Source organism: Cariama cristata, unplaced genomic scaffold (genome assembly GCF_000690535.1).
Source record: "Cariama cristata isolate BGI_N322 unplaced genomic scaffold, ASM69053v1 scaffold11898, whole genome shotgun sequence".
Lineage (NCBI taxonomy): Eukaryota > Metazoa > Chordata > Aves > Cariamiformes > Cariamidae > Cariama > Cariama cristata.
In genome coordinates, this window is record NW_009630720.1 from 7,504 (window position 1) to 26,979 (window position 19,476).

Below are 19,476 nucleotides of genomic sequence, written 5' to 3' on the forward strand. Positions count from 1 at the left end.
CTGTTTAATAAAAAGAAAAAAAACACAAATGTTTTTGGTTGTTGTTCCTGATGCTCCCACTCAAATGTAGAATCATCCTGTGAAGGGACTTCATGAATACTCTTAAAAAGTGAATAGGGCAATAAATTCTAGTTAATTGACTATTTCCATGTTCTGTAGGCTTAAGGGAATAATCAGTAATGTATCTTCCCATACAGTATGCTTAATGAGAGAGAAATGTTGGCAAGAGTAAAGTGTCCTCTGTTATATTTCATATATAGCATCTATGGAAGCTTTTCTTGGTCAAAAGTAAAAGCAAGCAACCTGTAAAATCAAAGATTTGTTTTTCCACCTTCATGCATGAACAGAAGCTGCTGAGCTACTTTTACTTGCCCTCTTTGTGTCTAGCTCTTTCTTTCAGGTAGTTGTTCTTTAATACGTCACTGCATTTAACAAGCTTCTCTCATGATAAAGCATGTCAATCCTAATATATTTGGAGGGTAGAGGAGAGAACAGGAAGCAGGTGGAAGGGCCTTTAGGCGACTTGCCTTCTGTGTGGCAATCACAAACTGGGACATCAAAAAAAGTCTTGGATTTAAGAAGAAAATGTGAATACATCATGGGTGAGGTGATTGAGCAGATCATTAAAGATAATGGCTTGACTTTGACTTGATTGTCTCAAATATAAGCATTTATTTTCCTTTAACTATTTCTTCCATAGTGCCACAAAGGATGTGCAGGAACCTTGGGATGAGAGCAAGTACCTGTAACACAGGGCTTGGAGGTTCACTGTGACATGTTTGATCTTGGTACCAGGACCCGGAATGGAGTACTGGCCATGCAGCGGATGGTTATCTTCCGTTTGCTTCTGTTCACTTTTTACTCTGCTCAGAGAAGCTTTGCTTACTCTATTAAAAGCCTGAGATAAGAGGCAACATATAATTACATATTGTCACAGTGTCCATAGCTGCTCTTCATGTGACTTTAAAGCATCCCCAGATACTTTTTGTCCAATGTAGATACTAGTAACTGACTCTAATGTGTAATGAGAATGTGTTACATGGGACACACTTAAGATGAACCACATTGACACTGCTGCTTGCTGTATGTAGTATTTATTCCCTAGTTATTTTTTGTTTTCCTTTTTGGTTTTGTGGTTGGGCTTGGTGGGTTTTTTTTCCAAACAAGAAAGTGGAGCAGACAGTTTGCATTCTTGGATTCTTTCCTTTTCTGACTCGTTCCCTTTCTCCTGTCTCCTGTTTTCAGGTCAGTGCTCGGTTCTCAAAACGGATCCAGGCAAAAATCAAGGACCTTCTGCAACAAATGGAGGAAGGGCTAAAGACGGCAGATCCACATGACTGCTCTGCCTATACTGGCTGGACTGGTGAGAAAGCTAGAATTTGAAAGAAGTGTGTTTTGTTAAATGGTGTAATTGGGTTTATTCACAGGAGAAGGTTCTGATCTTCTCACAGGAGATACTGTGATACAGACATTTGTGTGAGTTGGTTTCTTTTAACTGTGGACCCTTGTTCACTACTGTCTGGAATGACTTCCATTGACTTCAGGAGACAAAGTTACAGAGAGATGATTGGCTTTTGTATATGGACATCTTTGTCTTGCAGGAGGAGTGGATTTTCTCAGGCTGCTCTTTCTTTGGGCTTACCTCTTGTTTCTGTAAGGTTTTCTTAAAATAAGTTATTTTCACCTTATTCTGTTCAACTGACTCTGAGTGAGCAGTTTTCTAATCGTAAGAACATCTTCTCATCATTGGGGAGAGGTTAAGTGGGGGCAAGGTGTTCTGTGCCCAGGAGCTTGGAGCCTTAAAATCTGGAATATGGATAGTTTGGCTGTGCTTGTTCTGTCTGTACAAAAATGGTAAAATGAACATGTGAGGAGAGGGAGTATGGAGGTGGGGTCACAAGATTGTGAGGTTCATGAAGATAAACAGGCATGTGCAAGCACTGGTTATTGCTAGGCACCGTCGTACATTTAGCATTGCATCACTTACGCTGTCCAAATGTGAATGAGTCCTTCTGATCCTTGAGGCAGAGCCTGCAGTTGTCAAGCCTGATCCAGCCACTGCTCTTCAAGCTGCCAAAACGCTTTTCCATCTAGGCCTCTTAAGTGTCACTTTGCTATTACAATGGCATATTCTATTCCTGCTCTGTCTAGCTCATGCTTTTAGCACAGAATGTTTGAAATGTGCCCTGAAGAGATCTATTCTTTTATCTTTGTGTTGCGAGGAGGAGCGGCTTGGAAAAACTCTCCAGGCTTTACTCATGCTCAGACTTAATTCTGGCAATGAAAGGGTAAAATTTCTTTGCTTGCTTCTTGATGTTTTGGTACAGATGGTGCTGTGGGTGGATGGGTGGGGAAACTTTAGACAACTCGGACTTAAAAGGTAGATGTGTGTCGAGGTCTCAAAGTGAGTGGCTGCTGAGTGCTGAAGATCTCCAGTGGTGGGCTCTCTGGCGCTGACATTACAAATGTGTTCTGACACTGCGACTGACAACTGAAGTTATGGCTGATAAACCAAGGCATGCTGAAAATGAGTCATAAGCTAAAAGTAACACAGCCGTCATTAGCTGAAACAAGAATACAGATGAACAAGTAACGCAGTCTAATGAGAGTGGGGTTTTTCCATCCTGTAGATGGATCGCTAACTATATCTATTCCAAGTTGTAAACTTCTCTCAAGGCTCACGTGGAAATGTCTCTGAATAAAAAAATGTCAATGATCTGGCTTTTAAAATACTTAGTGAAAATATGTTCTCCCCAAATTTGCTCCTTGCAGCATTTTGCTAGTGTGCAAATCAGAAGGTAAAAGCAATGCTGAAAACTGCCCTGCTTCTTATGTACCAAGTCTAGACAAATCTTAGGGCAGTGCGGTCCTGAGCATTGGCTTGCACTTTGTGAAACATCTTTAAAATCTTGGAGCATGTATTGTTGGCATGTAACAATCATAGGACTCACGTTAGAGTCCATCTTGTTTATACAAGTAGTCTTTGTATGTGCTGAACATCTTGGAGGAGCCATTTTAAGGGAGCTTTTAAGTACAAGGAAGGATTGGATGAACTGGACCTCATGGCTACTTTTCTGATCATCCTTTGATCAAGTCTAGATATCTACATATTTGTTGCAGCATAAAAAAGGGTTACAGAAATGCCGGTAAATAGCCCACAAGCTGCCGTGTCACTGAATTGGGCTAACCAAGCTCTGCAGCTCTGCTCTTGGACTCATCTAGGAAGGCCTGTTCAAAGCCAGCCCAGAGAGCATCTAAGGATGTACCAGCACTCTTGTGGTGCTGTTCTTGCACTCCTCAGGTAGCCTCTCCGTGGAGCTAATTGGGCCTTGTGTGTGCTCGGCTTTTGTTGTGGCTCAGGAGAGTGCTCTCCTTGTTCAGAAACCAGTTAGAGGTACAGTATGGTCTGGAGGTAAATGTTTTGCATCTGGACCTGTGTGGTTGCAGTTGGCCAATAAACATGCACTTAGATGGATGTTTCACTTTCTTCAGTCTGCCTTGTTGCAATTTTTAAGGTTTGGTTTTGTTTTGTTTTAATGGAAAACTATGTAATGAGTTTAATGGAGTGAAGCTTGATATTACCTTCAGGCATTCTCTGAGGACTTGTTTGCTTTCTGGCTTTTACAAACCAGCTTAACTTGTAGAAGCTCATAATCTTGTTGTGAAATACATTTAAGGATTATAAAGAACTTGGCAAGTCGAATCCAAAAACTCACCAAAAGATCCTTTTACAAATCAAATGGAAAGTCAGTCACTTCTTGCATATAATAGATGAGCAATGTACAGTCAATGTACTTGGTCATATACATGCTTGTTAGCCCAAGTTTTTGAATCTTCAGTGATTTCTTCACCAAGCACTAATGCCTGTGTCATCAGTTTTCTTCATTCTCTGCAAATTGTTAGTCTACCATTGGGCTTCAGTCTGAATTTTTTTTTTTTTTTTTTTTTTTACTTTTGTCACAATCCAAACTGAAATGTAATCAAAATAGATGGCCTGATGCCTTCCCATTGCATAAGCTAGGACCCTCGACTGACATGTTTTAATTGCCCAAATACCTGTTCGCATTTGAGTTACTGGTTCAGAGGCACTAAAGAGGGGAATATGATATACTTAGAAGGAAAAGTAAATGAAACTGTCTTTTTCATGTGGTTGTTCCAGGTATTGCCCTCTTATATCTGCAGCTGTACCGAGTCACGAAAAACCAGAGCCATTTGCAGCGATCTCTTGATTATGTGAAGAGAATCCTTCGCAATCTGAATGGCAGAAGAGTTACTTTCCTCTGTGGTGATGCTGGGCCACTGGCAGTGGGTGCAGTGGTTTATCACAAGCTGAAAAATGACAGTGAATCTAAAGAATGTGTTGCCAGGTAAGTGGTTGATGGTAGAAAAAGCTATGCCCTTCTTTTGTAGAGAGCATTGGTTCAGGAACGCTAGCAAGTGGAGGACAGGATTAAAAAAGGGAGATGCTTTCTCCCCTGGTACTTTTTCAGTAGAAGAATACAAAATAGGCTTTATCTTTATTAAAGCTGGCTTACACTTGATTCATATTTAGTGGGTTATCTTGAGTTCTGTATCACTGTAAGGACAGGATGTCCTGGGCATATCTGTAGTGCATGCATGTTTTGATTTTTGTCACATTGAAGTGACATTTAACAGAAGCCGCATGCTTGTCGTTGGCAGTATGTAGTGCTTGTGCAGTATGTGATGCTTCCTGTAAAGAGTGGGTCTTAATTGTAGATTCATTACAAAACATGTACGCTGCAGGGATCTGGAGACATCCAGACAGAAACATGGTACATCGGATTGATATGTAACAAAGATTTAATAAAACAAAGAGGAAGTATTTGCTGAATCGTTAAAGGCAAGGACTTTAATTAGGTCAGGGCATATGAAGGGTAGCCTGAAAGAATTCCAGCCCTTTTTCAAAGTAATCTAAATGTCACAAATGTCTTGAGAAATCCCATTTAGATGTAGAGCTTCCCTGGAGAACTGACTGTCCCTTTGCTGGTACGGAGCCGATTGCTCTCCCAGGGAGGGCTGGAAGCAGTGGAGCCCTGTGGGGTTTGCATTCGGCACCCGCAATCCACCTGCTAGCAGTCCAGCAGCATACCTTAGGCTGGCAGAATTTGTGGACTAGCCTTATGTCCTCATCTCCATTCTGGTTTATATTTGGAAATATAATTGGTCTCTTTCTGATATAGAATCCTAGTGTGATTAATCTCTGCTGCTGTTCCTGAATGAATATTTCAGTTTTGAAATGGATGGTAGGTTTGGGGAGGGGGGGGGTTGGTTTTAGAACTAGCAGTAAACTTGGGCATGTCATTTTGGATGCAGCTAGGAGAGCAGTGTTGCTGTAAGGCATGAAGCACGAGTATAGCAAAACGAGATTAGCAATAAATCTTTTAGTCTCGCCTCTGCTTGCAAAGTCATTTCTAGGAGGAGGACTGAAAGGGAGGTTAGTTTGATTGTTTGTTTCTTTTCTTCCTTTTTTGTTTACAAATATATTCATGACACCAGTGGAGTGCTACATTATAGATGTGAAAATGTAATCTATGATTGCACTCTATGATTGCACTTTTAACTTTTTATCTTATAGCTGTCTAGTTGTAGGATTAACAGTGGACAGTTTAAAAGAAAATAATTTAATTCTAAGTCCAAAGCATAGTTCCAAGAAAAGAATGATAATATAGAACTTTTTTTTTTTTTTTTTTTTTTTTTGGTGTGGCTTTTGCCTCATATTAAGCAGTGACAGCATAAACAAGCCATTAGGGTCAGTGTTTTTCCTCTGGCGTGATGTTAACGCTAACGTTTCTGCCGAGTAATAGTGGCTGGGGGAATCTGGGAATTGAATTTGGTCTTAATCCAGATTGTCTTGCCCCTTCCCCCATTTTAAAATGTGATCATCTCCATGGTTTCATGTAATTGCCAATTTAATCAAAAAAGATAGGAAGAGACAGGGAGGGAGTAGGCAGGAAAACATCTCTCTGCTCCGCCTTAGTGCTAACGCATACTGGTGGAGTGATAGCAGGGAGTCTCTTTGCAGAAAATGAGAGTTGTGATGGCCAGCCCAAGGTTGGTTGTTTTTTTTCCATTGCTAAAGGCAAGCAAAAGACTTGTGAATAATAGCAGCGCCCTTTTCAAAATTGAGCTGCTAAGCATTTGAGACGACATGTTGTCTAGGGAGGGGGGATGCTGAATGGTGGTATTGGGGTTTTTTGTTTGGTTTTGGTTGTTCCCCTCTTAAACATCTACAATGAAGGGTCCTTGCTAAGGTGAAATTCCCAGAGGCTCCAGGAGGTTTCCCTATTTGTTGGAGCAGCTCTCAAGCCTCCTCCAGCCCCGGCCCTGCACCCATACATCTGTTTCTGTCTGCACAGAAACCTGCTAGTTGCACTAATACTCTGCTGGCTCTGGCTCAGGGTTGCCTGTCTGTCGGGGATGGCAGGCACGCATGGCTCCTGGGTGCAAACCTGGCAGCCAGCTGAACTGGGGATGTCTGAAGGGGCTTCAGCACTCATTCTGCTTCTGGTTTGATTGATGGTGTGTACAATACATAGTTCAGTATGGTCTCTAGAGAAGATGCTCTCTCTCCCCACCTTCCTTGTCTGATGCAGGTTGTTACAGCTCCAAAGGACAGTCATAAGCACAGATGCTGAACTTCCAGATGAGCTGCTTTATGGCAGAGCAGGTTATCTATATGCCTTGCTGTACCTGAATACTGAAATCGGTCCGGACACTATCCCACAATCTCTTATCAAAGAGGTGAGATACTTTTGTCTCTCCAGTGCCAGAGCATCAGTGAGGTTGAACTGGAATCACTCCTTTGCATAATTCAGGGTCTTAAGAGAGGGATGCTGGAGAGAAAAGGGATGTAGAACTGGGAACTCAGTCTCCTCAGTCCCTCCAGTCTCTTCCCCCTTTCCCTGTTGCCCAGCTGGGACTGAGTCAGGCCAGTGCACATGGGTCCATGACTGACTATGGAAATGGATCTAATATGGAACTAGTTCTGGAGCATTTGGGGATGAGAAGTTGTCATGAAAAAATCTGTGGAAGTCTTTAAGTGAAAAGGAGAATTGTGTGTGGGGAAGATGCACGACTGTTCTGCAGATACCAGAACCAGAGCAGGCAGGCCTGGAAAAAAGTGATTAGAAATATTTATATATTAAATTTCTACTCTTTAGAAATATAAGCAATTCCATCATTTGGGAAAAATTCCATTTCTACCTCAACACTCAAGTCTAAATGAATTGAATATTGTTGTCCTGTCACTGTTTATTGTGGCTTATTCTTTACTGTGGTTTTAGTCATGACAAAGCAAAATCCTCTGAATTAAAGTGAGACAGATGGAAGGGGTGTGTTCTCTTTCATAGGTAATAGATGCTATTATTGAGTCGGGGAAAAACTTTTCAAAGGAGGAGCGGAAAACAGACCGTTGTCCTCTGTTGTACCAGTGGCACAGGAAGCAGTACGTTGGAGCGGCACACGGAGTGGCTGGGATCTATTACATGCTCATGCAGGTAAAAGCATCTTCTGTGGGCTGGGATGAAACACCAGTGATTTCTTGTTTTGCATTGGAGGATCTTATCTTCAGGTTTCATGCATGTGCTGTATTGTGCTGGGTCAGGGTCTCACAATTTGGAGTTAGATTCTGCAGCACAAAACTGTGCAGAGACACTAGCTTCGGCCCTGGTAGCAGAAGAAAACTGTGACTCGGGTATCCTTGCATTAGAGTGAAATAACCCTTGAGTTGTGGTTTAGAGCACCGGCGTTCCAGGAGCCGAAATATCCTATCCTCAACAGAGACAGTGAGATGCCTTCCCTCATCCTCATACTTACTTCTTCTGGTGCCTGCAGTTAGACCAGCTGAATGTTCACTTACTCGCCATCCATCACTCTTCAATTTTTTGCTGTTTTTCAACGAGTGCGCTGCTGGTGCCTCCTGCCTTCCATGCCCTTCCTCTCTTCTGCGATTACTTTTTTTTTTACCTTTGTCTTGAAGCTTTTGGAAGACTATCCTTAATCACACATTAGCCTTCAGTATGCTTTTATTGTTTAGTTGTTCTTCCTCTTCCTTATCCCCCTTATCTCTCCCCCAAAAAGCTGATGTTCCTTAGTGCATTTATAACCCCTGCTCTCCTCTTTCTGTTGTCCTGAGTGAGATTCCTCTCTTCTGTAAATCCATCCCCCCCTGCTCTGAGATTCTTCAACAGGATTATGGTGTTTTTCAAAACAGACCTGTATATCTTATTTCTGCTGTACAATAATGAATCTTAAGGCTCTTTTTCCAAATTATACTGGCCATAGAGCTGCAAAATTTGTATTGTACCTGTTTCTGGTTTGTAAAGGTGCTGCCAGTCTGTGCGTCTTTGTAAATCTTCCTTTTCTTACCAGCTCATGCAGAATGACTTCCTTCAGGCAAGTGGAAAGACTGTACGTCCTCCGAGCCTGAAGCTGTGTACAGATGTTCACTGCAGAAGTGACTGAACTGGTATTTTGTGTTGCCACTGCTCAGCTGTTCCTCGTTTGCAAATAATGCTGTGACTTCGCCCCATCTGTTTCAGATTAGCTCACACCACTTCCACCAGTAGCTCAGGCTAAAGTGGCTGACTTTACTGTGGAAGTGGCTACTGCCCTGCTACCTTGGGGCATGTCTTATCCTCACTACAGCCATTTTCTGCAGAGACCGTCTCACTGGGGCCTTAGGCTGCTCTGATTTACTCTGCCCTTATCTTCACTTCCTGCTTTCTTCAACAAGGTGGTCCACCCCCTTCCGCTTCCCTCATCTTCCTGGCTTCCATTTTTCCTTCCCTGGCTCTGCTAGATTTTCTGAGCCTCTGTAAAGGCTCCATCCTTCATTTACTATTCAGGGCTGATAGCAGAAAATTGCACAGTGCTTTTTGGCTTAAGCAGAAGCTACTCTGTCTACATGTTAAAATTGTAACTATCTTTTCCTTTATATATAATTGCTGCTTTTAAGAATTACCACAAAGCCATTGTTTATGCAGCATTAGATTACTGTCTTTTCACTGTACATTAAATATTGTGAGTCATGCAGAGTTGAGTCATCCGCTGCAGAAGAAGGTGGCATATCGGACTCCATCCTTTCCCCATCCCTCCCACGCCAAATGAGGAGAATTCTATATTTTCAGCAAAGAATTCAGGAGATAGTTTGTTGAGTGGTTTTGTTTGATAACAAAACAAAAAAAAAGGCAGCCAACATAGCAGCCAAGATGTGAAGGTCACTGATGATCATTTCTGTACAACACCTTTACAAGGAAACATGTGTTGCTGGATTTATTTACAGAAGACTACTGGAAGAGTAAGAGCTCAGCAGTGTTAAATAACTCATCCAGGAGGTACAGGGGGAATTCTGAAGTGCTAGCTAGGGAATCTCTAATCCTAGCACCTTTCACTAACCCTGAGGCAAACACATCTGTTTGTGCATCATTGCTCTTGGCCAGAGAGTCAGGACACATACCTGTAGGTTACTTTTTTGCTGTTGGAAGTAGGTGCTGGGAACCTCAGCAGCTTGAACGAAGAACTCCCTTGTACTCAGATCCTCACAGAAGCACAGAAAAACAAGGAAGTTTTTTTAAGAGCTCTGCCCTTGTTGGTTTTACCTCCCAAGGACAGACGGGCTGGGCTGGGCTTGCCTTGCCTTGCACAGCTCAAGACTGAAAGCATTTATTACTGGTGCCCAACCGCTTTGCCTTTTGCAGCAGGGGTGCAGCATGAAATCAGAGCCCCGAAACAAAGCTTCCCCCAGAGCCTGCCTACCCCACAGATCATCACCTGAGTGAGGGCCGATCAGCTCTGATCAGGGCGTTCTTCATGATAAGTTGGATCTGTATTCAGGTGTACTTCTGAATAGCAGCATGAAGGTTTCTGTTCCACTCAGAAAAGTGCAAAGGTTGAGTTTGCTTGATGTCCATCAAAGCTTTTGTGGCTGAGGTGAAGTAGAGGCTTTTGTTTTTTTCAGATTACTGAAAATACAGCTATTGAAAGTCTTCCTTCATTTGGCTGTAAGACTGTCAATTGTAGCAGTGGGCTCACCTGTTGAATGCAAATGTGCTGGAGCTGGTGGGAAACAATGACATTGTATGACATCAAGTCAGCAACAAAGACAAGTTATTTTAAAAAATCAGCTCAGTTATTAGGCTCCTGTAGGCTTCAATTTCTGCAGTTGTTCCCACAGCTTGCAGGAATTCCAGAAATCATGTAGACTGAGAGAGAGCTCTGTTATGAAAATACTGTAAAATGGGCTGGTAGAGGAGGGAATGCCAACAAAGAACAACTGCAGACCCAACAGATACTCGGCTTCTAAACCTTTACTTACAGGGACCGTGCAGGTTGATGTATATAATCTCCTTTTGACAAGGATGTGAACCAAATAGAAGAAATGAGAAAGAAAATTCACAAGAGCAATCATAAGGATGAGTTTGTAGTGCAAAGTTTAGCTACCCGGAGAACTAGCTGTTGCTTCTGAAATTGGAAATGCAGATTTATAGCCCGTAGCTTCAGGGAGTTTTGTTTATGATGGAAAACTTTAACCTTCATAAACCTTTGCCAGGTAAGGCACTACATACACTCTTCATTTATTGGGAAATAGGACAGGTTTGTCTACGTTAGTTATTTTTAAAACAAAATGTGTTACCAGTTGTGTTTTAAGTGAGTATTATGAGCAACATAGCTATAAAACCATCTTTCTCCTGGAAGCGTTCTCTCTATTTTAAGGTATAAAGAGAGGCCTGGGAGTCTTGAAATCCATATTCTCTTCTCAGTTCTTCCATAGTCTTTCTATGTCACCTCCAGTAAGACAGGTAACAACTTGGTGCCCCAATTTCTTTGTCTCTGTGGTAGCTGTAAAAATGCTCTTCACAAGGGTATTGTAAGCAGACATTAATTAAATTTGTATGAAGTAATTCAAAGTATTTGGATCAAGGGCACATATGTAGGATACTTGAAAATAGATCATAGAATTCAGTGTTACACACAATTTGTTACTACTTCTGTTTATGTTTTTGATGGTGTTTGGTGTTTTTTTTTAATGTTTCCTTTAGCCAATTGCAAATGTGGACCAGGAGACCCTGGCAGAGCTGGTGAAGCCAAGCATTGACTATGTGCGTCATAAAAAGTTCAGATCTGGGAATTACCCATCGTCGCTGAGCAATGAGACTGACCGACTGGTTCACTGGTGCCATGGTGCCCCCGGAGTCATCCACATGCTCATGCAAGCTTATAAGGTGAATCATTCTGTGTTCATATAGACCTCTGTTTTTACACAGAGACCTGTATGCAGGCCTGTTAGTTTGTAAGGGTTGCATTTTACGTCTGTCTAGATCTAGACTTTCAAGCCAGAACCCTAGACTAGGCACCTAAAAACTCAGAATACTTACATAGGTATGTTTGTAAAGAGGAAATAAGTGGGTAAAATTGCTTCTCAGGGTGCTAGTAGTTACTAGACTTCAGGCTTTCTTGGAGAAGGGCCATGTAATTAAACAATTTGGTATCAGAGCCCTGGGTGTGAGAACATTGACCTAAATTCTTTGAATCTTCATCCCAAGAGTTTTAAGAATTATGTTGGTTTTCAAAAGTGTGGGTTCATGTGTCTTGCCAAAGAATGTCTTCCATAAATTACTTCTTTATTAAGATATAGCTCTTGAGAACTTAATGTCAGAGCAAAGATCCCAGGTCCCTTCTAAGGCATAAATGTAAGTGCTGAGCTACCACAAGCCTACTGTTTGGTCTTCTCGATCCTTAACTAGGTTTGCTATCTCTGTTGTGTTGTGCGCTTCTGATTTGCATGACATTTGAAAATATGCCATTTAATTAAATTCATGCAAATTGATTCTTGCTTTTGACAGCCCTCCTTGGCAGATTCCCTGATCGGCCTCCGGGTGGGCTGATGAAAAGCAGCTTTGGTTTATGGAATGATTACTCATGCTGCTACCTGAAATGTGAACTGTATATCTCTTACGGCATTGCTGAATGTAGCAGCAGTCACAGTTGCTTTTTCTTTGGACTGTGATAGGAGGTTGACTTAACACTACAGACATTCTTTTTTTTTTTTTTTTTTCCCCCCCCCCCCACCCCGCTTCTTTGTCAACGTGATACTTTCCCCAGCACAAAATGTTTTGCAAGAGGTAAGAGGGATAGGACCAAGTTCTGTTTCTGGCCTCTTTTTACATTTAAGGTGATAGGGCATATGATGCTTTTCTTCTACTCTTCATATTCTGCTTTTTGAAGAGGCGATAAGTAAAATTGGAGCATGTTTTGCTGGCTATGCTTTCATACCAAGCACAGGGACTTGCAATAACAGACAGCAGTGTTTGTCCTGGAAATCAAACGCTGTTGCCAGGCCTTAATTTGAAATGTTATAGCTAAGCAGCGGACAAACTCGGTTCAGAGAGAAGGACTTTCTTTACCAAGCTCGTGGATTTAAGGATTTTGCATGTTAATTGCTTCTACTACCTTATTAAATAGTCTGACAGGGAATGCCATCTCTAAAGAACTAAGTCTACAGTAATGCATCAGTTACTCTTTTTTTCTTTCTTTCTTGTTGGTCTGTAGAGTGACTTAGGCAAAGGAGAGCAAAAAAATAGCCTTATAAAGATGGAAGGCTGGTGTCGTTCAGCTAAACCACTTGCTTTTGCTTTCTGGTCTCTTGATGGGCTCTCTGTGTCTGAAATGCACTTCAGTTGCGATAATCTTTGCAAAATTGATCTGTTGCCCAAACTGGCTAGTCCTTCTGAGTATTTCTAATACAAATACTAATCAAGGTAATGGAGTGTTCCTACTTGTACTTGTGCCAGAGAAAAGAGCCCTGTGCTATGCCAAGAGATATTCTTGTGCGTTTTTGGCACAGAATTGGAGGCAGACAGTGAGTAACCAGGAGGAATTGCTCAGGAAGACCAGGACCTAGCCCTTTAGGATGAAATTTGATGGCCATTATTCTGTGTTACATTTCTTGAAGGCAAGAATTACATTTCTGTATTTCAAATCAAATGATGTTGAGGTTTGAGAATGGAGGGGAGAAGCAAAAAAGGACCACATAACCTTCAGATAGATTATAGGTTGTAGAACCAAGGGCCTTGAACTTGAGGTTTTCTTCATTTGGGGTCTAGATTTCAGAAACAAAAACTTGGGAAGTTCTTTCTCTTTCCATGCAGGGAAAGGAGAAACAACTTAGTAAAAAAAAGAAAGGCAAGTCTGTGATGAATGTAGTGGATTATTAAAATTCAAAATAAATTGTATATGGAAAAACCCTACACCACCAGCAGAACATCTCTCAGGTCCAACTTCCTTTTGTTTTCGTTCGTACTTGAATTTATGTGTGTTTATTCTCTGTTTTTATTCCACAGACTTTTAAAGAGGATAAATACTTGAAAGATGCTATGGATTGTAGCGATGTCATCTGGCAGAGAGGTTTATTGAGAAAAGGATACGGAATCTGCCACGGTACTGCCGGCAATGGCTACTCCTTCTTGTCTCTCTATAACCTAACTCAGGACAAAAAGTACCTCTACCGAGCTTGCAAGGTGAGCTCTGCAGCATCCCAACAAAATTACTGTTCCCTTTCATGTCATAACACCCATGCAAGAGTAAACTGTGGTCAGAGGAGGCTGTTGGGTGCTGGAGGTGGCTGTGCGGCTGGCTGGGACAACAGGGTCCTGTCACTTTCTCCCTTTTACTCGCACTTTGACTGGATGACTTCAACTGTGTACGTGGGGCATGCACTATCTGAATACACAGCATGAAACGCACAAATGTTCTGTAAGAGGGGAGGGACTAAACACGTATCAGAAGAAAATAGACTCTGAAAATCAGCCTGCCTGAACAATAACAGACTAATGTTATGTGGTGCTAATTATTCCATTGAGACATCCACTGTCGTCCTCGAGCAATACTGTTTGTAGTCTTTTGTAATTATTTGTTTTCAGACTAGTGTCTGTCTGGGGCTTTTAGAGCTCTGAATTGCAGTTATTAAATTGCTCACTTAGAATTTTTTTTTTTTCATTAATACAAATTGCAGAGAAAGACACACTCAGAATTTTTCCACTGGAATTGTCCAAGTTCTGCCACCAGCTCTGAGTATGCTAGCAGTTACCAAGGCAGAAGGCTTTCTCTGCCTCTGTTTCCTCATCTCATAAGACTTCTATTTTGTTTGATTTTCGTTCGGTTTTTTGGGGTTTTTTTCAGCTTAATTCACTGATGTTAGGTTTCATATTGCATACATAGCTATTTAGCTGAGGCCTTTTTAAAAGTGTTGTGATAAGAAATCTGATGTGTTACTTCTTAGGTGCTTTTAGATGAACACTGGCCATAGATAAAGCAGTTGTGTTCATCTCCACTGTCAGCCTGTCCTCCACCAGCAGAGCTTTAAAAAGTTGCTGCTTGTCTCACATTCACCACAGTATCACGGCGTGAGGACACGTGTGGTCATACCTGCATCCTAGAGAATGTAATAAACCCCTAGCACTCCTGTGGCACGTGTGTGACTGTTACGTGTGGACTCACCCACTGCTGACGTGTGAGCTGCAGCACCAAGCAGGCGTTGCTGTCGGCTCTCCCTCATCCTCCATGCTGGTACATCTTCTGTGGCTCTGTGCAGCATTGGCAACTCCTGTTGGTGCTGCATTTCTCGCCCAAAAGATCCCTTGACATTCTTCTGTACCAAGCTAGAGAAAAGCAAGCATATCTATTTCAAAGCCAAAAAGGGAAGAGACTCAGTTACATACCTGAAACCTCTTTGAGAAGGAAGATGTGGCGCAGTGGCCGAAGACTTATTTGCTGGAGGTGCCCAGCATAGTCAGGTCTGGCAGTGTATTTGCAGCCATTCTGCATTCTTAGCATCTCCAGCATTCAGTCAGGCCCTTCGGGCTCTTGCAGGGGAAATCTTGAAACAGACAGGGGAATTTCCTTGTCTGGCATTCTTGAAATCTTTTCTTTTTGAGCCAGAGCATGCAGGGAAGAAAGCGTTCAGTTATGTTGGTACCTAAAGGCATGTAACTGAGAGAATTAGATGGCTTCCCTCCCGGGAGGGGTTTGCTCACACCAAAAACATGAGGCCCAGGGGAAGGAGTCTGGCCAGGGGTCCCCGGTTACCTCTCAGGAGCCGTGAAACTGTTTCACAAATGAACCAGAAGAGCTTGAAAGGCCATGGCTTCCAGAGACCCCTGGTTTGTGCTTCTCACTTTCGTCTTCACAGCTTTTCAGCATTATCAGACAGGCTCCCAGGAGGCTGAGCCGCTCCTCGCTGACCTGCCTGTGAGAGGAGAGAAGGGACTGTGGCATCCCGGGCTCCAGGCAACAGAAAACATCCGAGCCCTGTGCTGCTCAGTGTTGTGGTGAAACCACTGCTGATGGCAAGCATGCCCAGTCTATGTGACAAATAATGGCAGATGTCTTCCTGCTAGATGTTTCTTTATGTTTCTTTCTTTTTTTCTTCCCCCCCCTCCTTGGTTTAACAAAGATATTAGTGTGGCTTACTGGATCTGTGAGTTGTGCTGGAGCTATGAACTTGTAAATGAGGGTTGTGCTTCAGTAGCCCGGGGTGCATTTTTTAAACTTCTGTTGCGGTTCCCAGGCTGGCAGTAAGAATAAAGGCTAGTATGCAATAAGATGTGGATGTTGCAACAATTGATGGTAGTTTAGAAACATGCCATAAACATGTTCAGTCCTCGCATATAAGACAAGACTACATGGAGAATTAAACCTTGGTTTCAAGATTTATACCCGTGAGGGGCCCAAAAATATTTCATCGGTTCTCCATAACAGTGTGGACCACAATGTTTGTGTTTGTGGGTTTTCTGCTGGATTTCCTCAAGACATTCACACACATGCACACACCCCTACCAAGAGAAGAAAAATCCATCCCCCAGTCAACATTTAAACAGAACCGAGTGGGCAGAAGAAGGGAGGAGATGCCACGCTTTCTTCTCCTGTTGGAACAGATTGATGGCTCTGGGGACATGCTCACACCCCATATAGCTCCAGCTCCAGAGCTGGGGCACCCTCTAGTTAGCAGGATAATCTGGTTGCTAGCAGGTTGCCTAAATCACAGGGGGAACTGGGAGAGACCTCTCAGTTCTTTGCTTTGCAGGAATCTTTGCACTGTATTTTCAATAAGCAGTGGTTTGCTTCCAAGCACAGAAATGCCAGGGGAACTTGTGGCCCCCTGTATGCTCTGGGGAGCCATAAAGGAGAAATAGATGGTTGCTACTAAATTAATCCAGATGCGGTTCATAAGTCGTGTACGTCTAATGTAGCTACTGCAGCAGTCTTGATCAAACACAAGAAAGACACTGTTAACTCTTTTTAATGGTATTCCATCTTCTGCAACAAAATACTGATGACCATAATTGTCTAACCATGTTTATAACAATTTTTCATAAGGCTTGGGGAGAGCAAATAATTAAAACTAAGTTATGGCAGCTGGAGATTTAATACTCTAAATTGGTGCACAGAACTGAAAGAAAATCAAAACGCAATTAACAACCCTAAGTCCTGAGCACGTGATTAAATTAAACACCAACACAGCTAAGAAAATGATATTGCAGTATTAGAAAAATTTTGCCCTTGAAACTGAATATATCTGTTCTCGCAGCATTTCTTATTGACAAGTAGCAGGGTTGATTTACAGGAACCAGAAGTTAAGTACAGCCCACCTAATTAGGTTGTTATGAAACTGAAACTCATGCTGTGGAAATACATATCCTAAAACCTAACCGCAGCCTTGTCATGGTCAAAGCAGGACAAATTGATCTCAGACAGTGAGTTCTGTTTTGTCTTTGCTTACACTGTATGCATTTAGTACCTGTTAAAGATATGCAGATATTTAAACGTGGATTTAAAAGTCCTATTAAAAAAGTATCTTTTTTTTTTAATATAATTTTTCTCCCCCCAGTTTGCTGAATGGTGTTTGGAGTATGGTGCACATGGATGTCGTATTCCTGACCGACCTTATTCTCTCTTTGAAGGTAAAGTGATGGTGTTACAAGTGATATTGTATTACACAGGAAAAGAAGGGCAACCTTGCAGTTTTGGCACATGCTCAGGAGTTGGGAAATCTTTGATGGGTTCCTCTACTATTAAAAATAAACACCCCTCCCTGCTACCACCTCTGCCTAAAAGATGGCAGGGGGAGAAAAAGACAAAATAATTCACTATCGCGACTTTTACTTTTGATTGCATTTCAGCAAGTGCCACTGTTAGTCTTGAATAAAATTCTGCTGTGCCGATGCCTCTTGGCTTAAAGCAAACAGAAGTTCGGGCAACAGTTCTGTCGCAGAGGAGCAACTGTGGGTTTGGGCTCTCAAAGTAGTTGCTGGCTTGTCAGAACTAGACCTTGTCTGCGGCAATACTAAAGCAAGGCAAAGCGAGTTTTAACATGGACCCAGATCACTTGAGCAGAAAAGAAATGCAGAGTTCGTAGGGGCTTTTCTGTAAGTTCAAAGATGTTCCTAAATACTTTCTTAGAGCTTTGTATTTTATTTATTTATTTATTTATTTGTAGTTTATTTTCTATTCCCTGTCTCATCCTTACATTTTAGAAAAGCAGGGGCAAGGAATTACAGACCCGAGTAGGATTTAAAGTAGTGCTGCTGCTTCATGAACAGCGAGCCTAGTGTGCCACCCATCACAAATATGTGAAATTACAGCAGACCGAATAGGGTTGTTTCACAAAGAAACCAATCCAAGGTGTGAACACAAGAGAGCAGTAGCTATGTGCATCCCTTCTAAATACAGGGTTATTCTCTTAATGTTTAAGGGAGCAAAGTAGAAGTATTCCTATTCCCGAGAGCTCCCTTGCATGCAGTTGTAGAGGGGAAAAAAGCAGGCATACAATCTGTTGTATAAGAGCTTTGAAATTTGTTGAGAAGGTGAAGTAGTGCCAACAATTGTGCTTTAATGCTGACGTACAGCTTTCATTTTAGTTTTTTAGCTGGTGATTTATTTATTTATTTATTTTTGGAAGAACCTAGAAATCTCAAATTTAAGACAAAGAAGTCTTAATTTTGGAGAGTTTTTGTAGCCAAAATTGTATGTGAAGTTGCCCGATTCTGCATGTACGTGCACACTTTCAGTGGAAGTTGCACGTGCACCTTACGGGATTGTCTTAATCGTTTCATTTGCATCATCGGATGCTGTATTTCAGGAAGGTTCCTTTGTATGTGCTTAGCTGTTGACAAAATAGGATTTTAGCTTCATCATAAAACTGAGCTTGTGTTTGTACACCCTCCTGCTGTGGGTACCTCTGTTGTCTGCCACCCTAAGAGTTTTATTAGGTGATGCTGGTCTTATCGTCCAGAGCCTGAAGCACTCTCTTTATGAACAGCAAAAAAAATGAATCTAGACATCACAAGTATAGTAAAGTTTTGCCTTTGTTTTTTAACCAGTGAAATGACAAGCAAGAGCTGCTCAAATTCTGAGGGACAATCCAAATTGGGATTTACTTTTTCTTAATTGAATTAGCATTAAGGTTTTGCAGCTGAAAAGATAGTAGCAGAGAGATCTTGGTTCTTGCCTTTCATCTTTTCAAGTGAAATTTGGTTTCCTGGGCAAAGTACAGATGAACTTGCCTTTCTGTAGGCCCTAAGTTCTCCTGTTCAAAAAACAGCTGTAGTGAGGTGTTCAAACAGGCACTGTTGCCTTTGCTGTGGTCTGTGCTATTTTAATGTCAAAGGTGCACAATGATCTCTTTCTCGTTATGTTTTAGGCATGGCTGGAGCTATTCACTTCCTCTCAGATATTTCAGTACCGGAGACTTCCCAGTTTCCAGCGTTTGAACTTGGACCTCAAAAGAGGGAAAACAAAGTGGAACAGGACAGCTAAAAGATCGTTTTGAAAGGAAACTATGCCAAAAGAGATGAGAGTGTTTAGTGCCTCTGATACTGAACCAACTCGACCCTGAACCAACGGATGGATAAACCCCTTTTCGCACCCCCCCCTGCCCCAAAGGACCATGAAGTCATTAGAGCATGAATGGGAGAAGCCACATTTCAGTTCTGTTAAAGTGACACCTTCAGATGTAGGAGAAGAGAAATCAAGTTTTGAACTTTCTCTCTTCCGTTGTATTTGTCTTCTTCAGGTCTTTGACATGCTCTGCATGTTTATTGGTGTTGTGTGTTGATTCGAGTCTTTTGTTGTTAGCAAAAAGCTGGTCTCTGTGTGAATCTCCATCCTGTACCTTTGTGCATGACTCACAACAGCAGCGTCGCGTTCTGCAGCGTGGTTACCCAGAGTTCCACCTTATGCCAGAGAGTTTGCTGCAGGACAGTCCCCAGCTTCACCGGTGAGCGCGGCAGCTTTAAAAAGAGATGAAAAACGTTTTATGTTCATATTTTTCTGCATTTTTCTCCACATTCCCTAAAAGCTAAGGTGGTGGAGATCAGCCTTTTTTGATGGAGAGATATGAGGACATCTTTTATTTTCAGGAACTTGGCAGGTTGGAAGGGACCTGACTTGTCTTTTGCT

General features: G+C 42.0%; 1 protein-coding gene across 1 annotated transcript; it reads left to right on the plus strand.

Annotated features, from left to right (window-relative positions):
• The first annotated feature begins 1,251 nt into the window (after nucleotides 1-1,251).
• On the plus strand, nucleotides 1,252-19,153 carry LANCL2 (LanC lantibiotic synthetase component C-like 2 (bacterial)). Its single transcript, XM_009705673.1, has 8 exons — nucleotides 1,252-1,363; nucleotides 4,160-4,367; nucleotides 6,615-6,762; nucleotides 7,371-7,517; nucleotides 11,061-11,243; nucleotides 13,362-13,538; nucleotides 16,907-16,979; nucleotides 18,719-19,153. The coding sequence occupies exons 1-8, from the start codon at nucleotides 1,303-1,305 to the stop codon at nucleotides 18,832-18,834; spliced, it is 1,113 nt and encodes a 370-aa protein (XP_009703975.1). The 5' UTR covers nucleotides 1,252-1,302; the 3' UTR covers nucleotides 18,835-19,153.
• Nucleotides 19,154-19,476: the final 323 nt, after the last annotated feature.